Source organism: Hordeum vulgare, chromosome 2H (assembly GCF_904849725.1).
Source record: "Hordeum vulgare subsp. vulgare chromosome 2H, MorexV3_pseudomolecules_assembly, whole genome shotgun sequence".
Taxonomy (NCBI): domain Eukaryota; kingdom Viridiplantae; phylum Streptophyta; class Magnoliopsida; order Poales; family Poaceae; genus Hordeum; species Hordeum vulgare.
This window is the reverse complement of record NC_058519.1, coordinates 12725820-12737939: the sequence shown is the minus strand read 5'-3', so window position 1 is coordinate 12737939 and position 12120 is coordinate 12725820. Positions and strand designations below refer to the sequence as shown.

The following is a 12120-nucleotide window of genomic DNA, read 5'->3' as shown; positions in this document are numbered from 1 at the left end:
ACATAGATTCTCCCAGTTCAAGTGATGATCCGGGAGATCAGCAGGACGACGCCGGAGCCAAGCGGCCCTATACTTTACTTTCCGTCGACCCCGGTGTTCAAGGAGGTGGTGGGGAGGTTCCTGTCGTCGACAAGACCTTCGCGAAGCCGAGGCAGACGTCCCGCGATACCAAGGTATGTACTCATTCTTCACGAGGCTGTTCTGCAGGTGTTCATCGTATCTGGGAGGTGAGTTTCTGGATCTCTAAGGGTGCATCTAAGGTAGAGCAGCGTGGATCGCTAGTTGTGCACCTTTCTTCTGGGTGGGCTACGATTCGAGATGCCGAGGGAGATATTCTTGCAGGCTCATATCTCATGTATCAGGATCTCAGGAGTGGACTACAATTAGAGATGGATGGTCTTTTAGTTCTGCTCATTAACCCTGACCACTTCGGGGGGGATTTTGAGGTGAAGAAGGCTTCAGCTCCTCCCCGGGTGGGTGGAAAATTCTGGGTACTTGCAGATTATAATTCCGACACAGACATTGAGGAAGAGATTTCTCCTTCTTCTCCGGTACCTTCTCCGAGTTCTCTAGCATCGCCTGATGGGATATCGGTGGAGTGTAAGATCCAGCGAGATTTTCATCTACCGAGGAAGAAGATGGATGTTCCGAGGCCTAAACCTTGGATTGGGCCACTTCCTAAGGTTAGTAGGAGTCCAATTTTACTCTCTGATTTTCTTGTTCCGGGTAGTTGGCCCGTGGGAAGGAGCCGACGACAGCGTAGACTGCCGAATGCCACGCATGTGCCGTTGGTGATGCAGTCCACAGGAGCTGTACGGGAGGCGTTTCTCGCGGCAGCAATTGAAGCGAACGAGACGGGTCAGGTGCCTAAATTAGAACCGCAGACTGGGTATATGGCCCAGTCGAGTTCTAGGCGACCCGATGATGCCCGAGAAAACTGCCAGAAGGAAGGAAAATCTGCTGTTCTGCATGCTGCCGATCGGGCCTATGTTCAGTCCGATTCGAGTCTGGTTGTTGGGCAGGAGGCGGTAGTGCCTGTTGCTGATCGGGTTGATTCTATAGCCGAGTTGTTCTCGGTTGCTGGACAGGAGATGTACCAAGTGGAGTCCAAGTCCCAGTCGGCTTCTAGGAAGCCCGATGGGATTAGTCTATACAGCCAGGAGGTGTCCTGTAAGGCGGTACAGCAGGTTCAGGCCAATTCTAACTCGTTTCGTACGCAGGAGGGATTCCAGCCGGACAACAACTTTGGCCAGGACTCGGCTGCTCGGGTCTTTTTAAAGCAGCCCAGGGTCGGATTCCCTAGACAGAAAATCACGAGGGCGCCGCGAGTCCCTTACACTAGGTCGTTCGTGATGTCCGGCCGAGATGTCCCAGCACAGTCGCAACAGCGGGCGCTGGCGGCATCGCAGAAGCCTGGCAGAGAAGTTCCAGCTCAGTCGCAACAACGGGCGCCGGCGGCCTCGCAGCAGCTTTCCGGTAGCCGAGGACCGGCGCCTCGGCTGCCTCCTAACTCGGTCCCAGCGACTGCTAAGGCAGGAGTGGGCGGGGTTTAGGCGGCCTCGCAGCAGGTCTCCGATAGCCGAGGACCGGCACCTCGGATGCCTCCTAACCCGGTTCCAACGACGGTTAAGGCAGGGCGGCTGATGGTCAGGCTGTTCCTAGATCGGCCGAGCCAGGAGGGCAAGCTGGGGCTGATTTTAATCGCATGCAACCCCGCGGACGATGGGGAGACGATGGGGTCAATGCGTATGGAGCTGGTCAGCATCGTGGTTCGTCATCACAAGGGGGAGGCCGAGGATATGCTTGGCAATCTAATGCCGGTTCTGGATAGGGTTTCTCGGGTCCTTATGGGAATTTTGTTCCAGGTCCAGCAGGTCCCAAGAGAGGTGGATATAGAGGACGTTGGGGAGGTCGTGGTGGGGGTAGGAAATTGCCGCCCAATGCGGGTCCTGTTGCTGCTGACAAGGAGTCAGCGCAGAAGCCTGCTGATATTCCAGTAAATGCGACCATTGGAGGTGTACCATCTACTGTGGGTGTAGACAAAGATATTGGACCTCTACGGATAGAAGGGGCAGATCGTCCAACTAAGTGGGCGCGTAAGAAGGAAAAGATGACGTGCTATCGTTGTGGTGAGAATGGGCACTTTGTGTCTGAGTGCTCGGCGGTGCTTTGTGAGCTTTGTCTTAAGCCAGCGCATGGTTCATCCTCATGCCCTCTGATGAAGGGACCGATGCCCGTTATGAATATCTATGGGGTCTGTTCTGAGGAGTTGATGTTCTTCGAGTCCCCTGCGATTTCCACTTTGACACATACGCCAGATGTAGCTCTTATAGGCAAGATCACCGTTGCCACTGGTAAGATGACTGTTGACCAGGTGGTGCAACAGCTACGAGATCTGGTGTCAGCTACTTTTAGGTGGGAGCCGATTGCGATTTCGGATTCTGTCTTTAAAGTCGTCTTTCCTTCTAAAGAAGACCTGGCCCGTCTACTCAAATTTGGTATGTGCAGAGTTCCTAGCACGAGTTGTATTCTGGAGTTTGATGTTTGGGCGGATGATGAGCCTCAAGGGGTGCCTCTGGACCAGGTCTGGGTTCGCTTTTATGGTGCTCCGTCTAAGGCAGTTAATGATTTTACTGTGGCTTGGAGTTTTGGCTCTCTAATTGGTAAAACGGAGCAAGTAGATATGGTGTTCACTCGGGCTAATGGAGCGGTACGGTTGTTAGTGAGTGTTCTAGATAGTGCACTGATTCCGGAGGAAGTACTTTGGATTTTCGAGGGTAAGAGATTTACCCTACGTCTTGAGATTGAGATTCCATCGGCAGCTGTTCACACAGCGATGGACCCTGACATTGATATGCCGGACATGGACGGGGATTCCGGTGCTGGTAATGCTGATAAGGGACAGTTTCCTTCCCAACCTCATACTGCTTCTGGGTCGGCTGCAATGGACTCGAAGGAGGGGGAGACTGAGCCGGCAGCAGGGGGGTGTGACTCCAGGGGCTCAGTTACGCTTTGGTTCATTCCTGCCTGAGGCGATGCCGGTCAGACTCGGCGATTCACAGATGAAGAGGTCCTTTGGGAAGCAAGATGCTGGGGCATCGGCGCAACCTTCCTCCCCGGCTGTGGGTCTACAGCCGATTTCTCTGGATCGTTACCTCCTGCAGGTCAGACAGGAGGATGATAGGACAACACTGTCTGTGCCGAGTATGGGGTCAGTGCAGGAGGTTGCTGGATTTTCTAGTTTATCCACCCAGGCAGGGACTATGGTCGCCGATTCTCCGACGGCCCCGCTGATGGAGACACCTCATACCTTTATTTCTGAGGAAGCGGTCATACAGTTTGGGGGTATTCCAGATCCTGTGATGTCGGACCGGAGGGTTAGCGACCGGATTCATAGCCAGCCAGATGCGGATGATTGGCAGATGGATCGGGCGGCTAGGATTGCAAAATTGAAGGATGCTGAATCGTCAACAGGTATGTCGGTTAATTTGGAGCATTCTATTTTGCAGTTTTCATCTCCTGAAATTATTGAAAAAGCGTCAGCAATTGGGGTCTCGCTTGGTAATACGAATGCGGAAGTTGCGAAATCTATTAATGAATTATTAGACCTAGAGGTTGATAGGGCGTTGGATATCGTTAGGAATTTAGCTGCGGTTAAACCAATGACAGATGCAGAGATTTCTAACCTTGGGGGGCTGAATTCTTTATGTCAGAATCTATACCCCATAGATGAGCTTAATGAAGGTCAGGATTCGGTTCTTGATAACACTGTAGGTGACGAGGGTGTTGGTCATAATGACTCCGATGATCATGGTTATATGGACCAGGGTCAAGGGCAGAAAACTAAACGGACCTGGAATAGGAAAGTCTATCCGGTCTCTGCTATTCGTAGGAGTGCATGCTTTAAGATTGCTAAGAAATTCTATGATGAAAGATGAGAGGGATTTTTTGGAATAGCAGAGGTCTTCGCGACTTGGCTAAAACTAGATTCCTCGCTGAAGCCACGACGGAGCACAAGCTCGACTTTATTGCCGTCCTAGAGACTGGGAGAGATAAGTTCTCCTCTCAGTTTCTGAGCTCCCTCTCAGCAGGGATTGATTTTGATTGGCACTGTCTTCCACCAAGAGGAAGGTCTGGAGGGATATTACTAGGAGTTCGATGTGATACACTCCAGGTTAGGGAAGTAGTGTTCGGCGATTTTGCGGTAAAATTCAAGATTACATCCAAAATGGATGGTTTCAGGTGGGCTCTAGTAGCGGTGTATGGGGCTGCTCAGCCTGAGCTTAAATCTGAATTTTTGGCCGACTTAGTTCGCATTTGTGATGAACAACTGCCTTTACTGATTGGTGGAGATTTTAATATTATCCGTTGGGCCTATGAAAATAATAATAGCAATTTTGATGGTAGATGGCCATTCTTGTTCAATACTATTATTGAGAGCCTAGAACTACAGGAGATAGAACTCACAGGTAGGAATTTCACTTGGGAAAATTCCCTTCCAAATCAAACTTTTGAGAAGTTAGATAGAGTTCTTACCAGTGTGGACTGGGAACAGAAGTTTCCTTTGGTTTCGGTTCGTGCACTCCAAAGGGCAATTTCGGATCATACCCCCCTGTTGTTGGATACTGGGGATGCATTATATCTGGGTAATAAAGATAGTTTCTCTTTCGAATCCAGTTGGTTCTTAAGGGAGGGATTTATGGACCTGGTTCATAGGGAATGGAATAGGTCATTGGGCGGTTCAACGAGTATACAACGTTGGCAAAATAAAATCAGACACCTGAGACAGTACCTTCGCGGTTGGGCCAAGCATGTCTCGGGGACATATAAAGATGAGAGAGATAGGCTCATAAACTTTATCGATGAGCTGATAGAAAAGCAGAGAACTCTGTTTTAGAGAGAGATGAACGTCAACTAAGATTTGAGGCGGAACAAAGGCTCCGTTCTCTTCTCAGAGAGGAGGAGATGAAGTGGGCGAATAGAGCTAAAGTTAAAGCTATTATTCTTGGGGATAATAACACTAAGATCTTCCATTTAATAGCTAATGGCAAGCACAGAAAGAAGAGGATAGTGCAGCTTGAACAGGATGAAGGCACCATAGTTGGTCACGAGAATCTAAAATTATATATCTCTAACTATTATAAACAGCTGTTTGGTGCTCATCAAGATAGTTTTGTGACTATGGACGAGTATCAGGTTGCAGATATACCCCAAGTTGGGGAGGCTGATAATGAGTCTCTATCTGCTCCATTCTCGGAGAAAGAGGTGTTAGATGCGATAGGAGGTTTGAAGTGTGGTAAGGCTCCTCGTCCGGATGGGTTTCCGGCAGAATTTTACAAACACTGCTGGCACATCATTAAGAAGGACCTTATGGCTATGTTTGATGATTTGTATGCTGGTAATCTCCAACTATTCCATTTGAATTTTGGTACTATTACGTTGATACCAAAGAAGGAAGGAGCGTCTCGTATTGAACAGTTTCGCCCGATTTGTTTGCTTAATGTTAGTTTCAAAATTTTCACAAAGGTTGGAACGGATAGACTAACGAAGATGGCACACTCTGTCGTGCTATCTTCGCAAACAGCGTTTATGCCTGGGCGTAATATACTTGAAGGGGTAGTGGTTCTACATGAGACTCTACACGAAATGCACTCTAAGAAACTAGATGGAGTTATCTTTAAAGTGGATTTTGAAAAGGCATATGACAAAGTCAAATGGTCGTTCTTGCAACAAACATTGCGGATGAAGGGGTTCGATGAGGTTTGGAGAAAACACATAGATTCCTTTATCACAAGAGGGAGTGTCGGGATCAAGGTCAATGATGATATTGGGCACTTCTTCCAGACACTAAAGGGACTAAGACAAGGTGACCCTATGTCTCCCATTCTCTTCAATATTGTTGCGGATATGTTGGCTCTGTTGATCAAGAGAGCTAATGAAAAAAACCTTGCTTCTGGATTAGTACCTCATCTGGTGGATGGGGGAGTTTCAATTCTACAATATGCTGATGATACGTTTCTCTTTATGGAGCACGATTTACTCAAAGCCAAAAACCTCAAACTCATCTTGTGCCTTTTTGAACAGTTATCTGGGTTGAAGATTAACTTTAATAAAAGTGAGTTGTTTTGTTTTGGGGAAGCCAAAAAGCAACAACACATATATAACCAGTTGTTCGGATGTGTGGCAGGGGAATTTCCGTTTACGTACTTAGGAATCCCCATTCACCATCGTAAACTTTCTAATGCGGAGTGGAAATGTATTGAGGAACGGTTTGAAAAGAAACTTACTACTTGGAAAGGCAAGCTTCTTTCTTATGGAGGCAGATTAGTCTTGGTGAATTCGGTATTAACAAGTATGCCTATGTTCCTCCTATCCTTTTTTGAAATACCTGTTGGGGTACGTAAAAGATTGGATTTCTACCGCTCTCGCTTTTTCTGGCAGAGTGATGAGGTTAAGACTAAATATAGATTGGCGAAATGGGATATTATTTGCCGTCCTAAAGATCAAGGAGGATTAGGTATTGAAAATTTGGAAACTAAAAATAAATGTCTGCTCAGCAAGTGGCTGTATAGATTGTCAATGGAAACCGATGGAATGTGAGTGGAAATTCTCTCAAACAAGTACCTGCACTCTAAATCCTTATCGCAGGTAGAAGCGAGACCTTTTGACTCGCCATTTTGGAAGGGTCTAATGCGGGTAAAAAGTTCATTCTACCACAGATCGAGGTTCATAATTGGAAATGGGGAATTGACTAGATTCTGGGAAGACACCTGGTTAGGAGAATCGCCTCTGGCAGTTCAATACCCGCGGTTGTACCATATCGCCCAACGTCGACAAGTGACAGTTGCGGCGGTATTGCGGGAGATTCCCCTTAATATTCAATTCCGCAGATCTTTAGTTGGGGATAGATGGGTTTCATGGTTGCATCTAGTTAGAAGATTAATGGCGGTTAATATTTCTGATAGGTGTGATCGTATCTCCTGGAGATTAACACCAAATGGGCTGTTTACGGTTAAGTCCATGTATTCCGATCTCATTGACTCAGTACCAATTCTAAAATCAATACACATTTGGAAGGTTAGGGTCCCTCTTAGAATAAAAGTTTTCTTGTGGTTTGTTCACAAGGGAGTTATTTTAACTAAGGATAATTTAGCCAAATGGAATTGGAAAGGAAGTTCTAGATGTTCTTTCTGTCCAAGCCTAGAAAGTATTCACCATCTCTTTCTCGACTGTCCTTTGGCTAAAATTGTTTGGCGATCAATTCACATTGCTTTTAACATCGCTCCTCCTGTTGACTTGAACTCGTTATTTGAAACGTGGTTACAGGGAATTGATGTTCAATTGGCTAAATCTATTCGTGTCGGAGCATGTGCTCTTCTTTGGGCCTTATGGAATAGCAGAAATGATTTGGTTTTTAACAGAACTCGTGATATCCAATTCTTGCAGGTTATCTACCGAATTACCGCACTGATCCGCACATGGTCGTTACTAACTCCTGTGGCAGCCAGGGAGCTTATGGTTACTGGGTGTGCCCGCTGGGAGATGGTAGCACAGGGTATCTTCAACCGGTTTGGATGGCGGCATATTAATAGGATAGGTGTTTAGTCATCTTCATCTTTTAGCCATTCCAGGCTGCGGCGCGATGTTCGTCATGTATCTCCTTTTTCCTTTTTATATTCTGTACTTATTGAATACTTATTTGGATTAATATATGGCTGTATGCATCACTCGATGCAGAGGACGGGGCAAGGCCTCCTTTTCGAAAAAACAAAGCATCTAGTCGTAACTTCTGCAAATGCTTGCACCGGTTTTATACATGTCAGGAAAGGAAGGATATTAGATCTGGAGATTGCTGCCGATTGGCCCATGGGTTAGAGTTTCCAACTGCCGGAGCTGCTGTAGTTTCAAGGATTGATTTGATTCACCATGTCTAGAGGGGAGGTAATCCATCACCCACCTAAATCTTCAGCGGTTAATGCTGCATATTTGTCACTTGCCTGATATCTTTAGCTAGTGAGCTCAACTGGGACCTTTGGTTGTTGTACAGACAAGAATTAAATAGGGCATTGCTTCATTTGACCTATTTTCCTTTTTTATTTTACAAGAATTAAATAGGGCATTGCTTCATTTGACCTATTTTCCTTTTTTATTTTACATCAGTCGTGTGCTAGCATTTGAGGTTTGAAAAATCTAAAGCAGATTTCATTGGAATCTGTGGTACTTAATTCTTTGCACACTAGGCCAATGACCAGGTTTTTATATATACAAACGCACAATTGATCATTACAACAACAAAACCTTTAATCACAAACAAGTTGGGGTGAAAGCTAGAGGTGAAACTCATACGATCTTGCGACCAACTCATGGTTCTAGCACATAGATAGCAAGCTTTCCCGCATCCCTGTCCATGGTTAGTTCTTTGGTGATACTCAAATTCTTCAGATCTCTCTTTATGGACTCCTCCCATGTCATGTTCGGTCTATCCCGGCCTCTTTTGACATTATCAGCACACTTTAGCCGTTCACTATGCACTGACGCTTCTAAAGACCTGTACTAAATATGCGAAACCATCTGAGACGATGTTGTATAAGCTTTTGTATTTATTTGTGTGCATACGCACAATTGGTCATTGCTTTCATATTTATTTGTGCTAGTAAATTATATCTTAGTAGTATTAAGGAAAAGTTTTATTCATTATGCACCTTATTGTTCAAATTGAAAGAGTTAAAGAAATAAAGCTAAAAGTGACAAATCTCATTTGGTGCTATTAACATTGAACACTCCAGACGTTCGAGATCCAGGCAAAAACCATCGATGGGGCAGCAGGAGAGATAATTGATGTTTTGGAGGATGCAAGCAAAGGAAATTTAATCTACTTCCATGGATGGAGTGGATTAGGGGCTTCAGCGGCACTCACGACAGTAGCCCAACGTCTGAAAGCATCAAAATCAAAGTTTGAGAAGGTTATTCATTTGGACTGCTCGGTGTGGAAAAGCCTAAGGGCCCTGCAAAAGGCAGTAGCGGAGGAGCTGGAACTTCCACAATCTGTGATGGCCATCTTTGATCAATGCGACACAGAAGATGATTTCAATGGGATAAACGAAGACTCTAGAGGGGTGATATCAGATATCAGAAGGGAGATCTTCGAAAAGCTTGTTAACAGTAGATTTGTGGTGATTTTTCAAAATGGGAGTAGAAAATACATTGATTTTTACGAGTTAGGTGTCCCAGCAATACCATTCTTGAGGAACAAGGTGTTGTGGACTTGGCGCGGGAGGTTTCGGCTCGGTCTCATGCGAGTCACTACAGATGATGAGGAACTAGAAAAGGCGATTATGCAGAATAATGTTGTTTTGTCTTGTTCTCTTGAACGTGAAGATGAAGAATTGCAAGATCTAGTAGTGCGTGAAGAGGCCGAGGAGGTCGCCAAGTCCACGAGGTTTGCTGAGCCTGGCTACCTGAACCACAAGATAGTCTGGCAGTGCGTCATGTACGGATGGTTACTAAGAAGAATCACCTCTGCTACATGTCTATACTTTGACACCCATGGACCGAACTATTGGGTCTGTGATGGGATTATACAGGGCCAAGGCAATACATCAGCATGGGAAATTGGCAATTCTCTGCAGAGGAACATGCACTTAGATTGGATAAGGAAGGACCCTGTAAAAGCAATTTATTTGGCAGATTCGCTTAAGAGAAACAACGATCTTGATGATGATCGCTGGGTTTACGTCACACACAAAGAACCTCGATGGGGTGATACTGTGCTAGCTCCTATGGTGACATCCTTCTTCTTGTATGCAGATGAATCATCAACAAATACAATACCAATGTTGCCGGTTAGCATATTCCAACATTTACAAAACAGCAAGCTGCGTGTATTACATCTCTCTCGCTGCACCTTCAGTTTTGCATCTCCTCCCTTCCTCTGCTGCAGCCAACTGAGATTTCTACAACTGGACCATTGCACAAGTATTACAGATGATGACGAGTATCAAAGCCGCAATGAAAACATACCATGTTTCCAGAATCTATGGGTGTTAGATCTGAGGTATACAGAATGGTATTGGCTATTGTCGGAAAAGATGAAGAGATTAATGGTTGACCTCAGGGAGTTGAATGTGGAGGGAGTCAAGCATGGGGGCATTAGTGATTTGTGTGGTGGTAGACCTAGCCTTGTCATACTTCGAGTAACAGCAGGTCCAGTCCATGCGGAAAACGAAGACACAAATAATCAAGCACAATTCCCCAATATGTCCAGTACAAACAGTGTTACGACATCTAGCTACATCAACGGCATCATGCCCCCATGGCTCGAGTCATTTAGCTTCATCAACAAAGCTGCAACTCCTGCCGAGATATCTAGCATCTCCTTCCGGGGTTGTTCTCGATTGAAGAGTATACTTTTCAAAGGAAATTTGGTGAGCCTGCAGGAGTTGGATCTCTCGGGCACGGCAGTGAAAACCCTTGACCTTAGAAAAGTGAAAGCTATAAATCTAAGGTGTCTTATACTGATGGGCTGCAAGGATCTCCGTGCAATATTATGGTCATCGGACAACGGATGGGCAATTCTTTTGGAGAAGTTGCACATCAGCACCGTCCAATCTGCATCACCTAGCCCGAATCATTGGGAAGGGATCACCAAGGAGGCTAGTGCTGCTGCAGGATCATCATCCATCCTTGCTTTTGGAGCTTCACCACAAGGCATCGGTCGAACTGCATATTTTGAGTTTCAGTGGTACGTATCTTTAGTGGATCCAAGGCTCATGTGGTCTCTTTATCGTTTCCAACCACATATTATAACAAACTTTGTATATATGGAGATTGATTCATCTTCTGCAAGTGGAGCTACTGTTTTTGGTCGTGAAGTTACTCAAGGCATCGGGAGCCAGCAACATGTTGCTCAATACTTATATGCAAGAGATGTCTTTCAGGAGCACTCGCAAGTTGTCAGTGCAATCGAAGGTGTGATCAGCTGGATGTGGGCTTGCCCACCTATTCCTACTCCAAGTCCACGAGACTGGTACTTTCACATGCAAGATGAAGAGAAGCTGGAGAGAGGATCTTTACGTCAACAACATAACACTCCAGTTCATTTAGCCCCTGTTTTTATGTGTGATAATGCACGGATGTTGTATGTGCATGATAGCTCATCCACCACTTGCATTCCATGCCCACCAGATTCAGACTGGAACTGCATTGAATGGTGCCGTGTCGAGAGGTGCCCCAACCTATGCTCTGTCTTTGCTACTCCCCAACTAGAAGATGACGGGATGACCTTTTCCTCATTGTCTACGTTCTGGGCGTCCCAGCTCCCGAAGGCATGCTACATCTGGAACTGGAGTCTAATATACCAACCTGATGAACAGTCCTTCAAATACCTAAAATTCTTGCACGTGGACTATTGCCCTAGACTCATATATGTGCTTCCCTTGTCTAAGTACATGACCACTTTGCCTGGCCTGGAGACACTAGAGATCGTGTGCTGTGGTGATCTGAAGGTAGTCTTCCCTTTGGATGCAGAGCGCCAAGAGACGCAAGAAATTATAAAATTTCCCAAGCTAAGAAAGATCCACCTGTACCAGCTCTCCACTCTGCAGAGCATCTGTGGGAGCAGAATGTCCGCGCCAGAGTTGCAGACTGTCAAAATCAGGGGCTGCTGGGGCATCAGGCGCTTGCCGGCTGTCAGCGGCAGCACCACCAAGCGGCCCATGGTGGACTGCGAGAAGGACTTGTGGGAGAATCTGGAGTGGGACGGGGTGGAGGCGAACCATGATCCTTCACTCTATGAACCGGGCCACTCGCGGTACTTCAAGAAGGACCACCTGCCAAGAGGCACCGTGCTCATGTGAGTTATATGTGGTTCCGTCTCCACTTTGATTATTAATCTTACCTTTCTATGTTTGCATAATGTCGTCCCATTGACGGTTTGTTATGCTGCATTGTAGGTAATCAATTCCTTCAGTGGTCGATGGTCGCTACAGACAGGTCGACCCTATGGTGCTAGGGTGCTTAACTAGCTGAAGCTTTCTCTGGAGTGCACGTTTGTGTGTGTTGTCGCCTTACATGATGTTGCTTGATTGGTCTGTGTGGTGGTGTGGCGGTGCGTCTTCCTGT

At 46.2% G+C, this 12120-nt stretch overlaps 1 protein-coding gene across 1 annotated transcript; it reads left to right on the top strand.

Moving 5' to 3' along the window:
- The first annotated feature begins 318 nt into the window (after positions 1-318).
- On the top strand, positions 319-11855 carry LOC123424949. The gene is made up of 2 exons (XM_045108630.1): positions 319-342; positions 8802-11855. The coding sequence occupies exons 1-2, from the start codon at positions 319-321 to the stop codon at positions 11853-11855; spliced, it is 3078 nt and encodes a 1025-aa protein (XP_044964565.1).
- Positions 11856-12120: the final 265 nt, after the last annotated feature.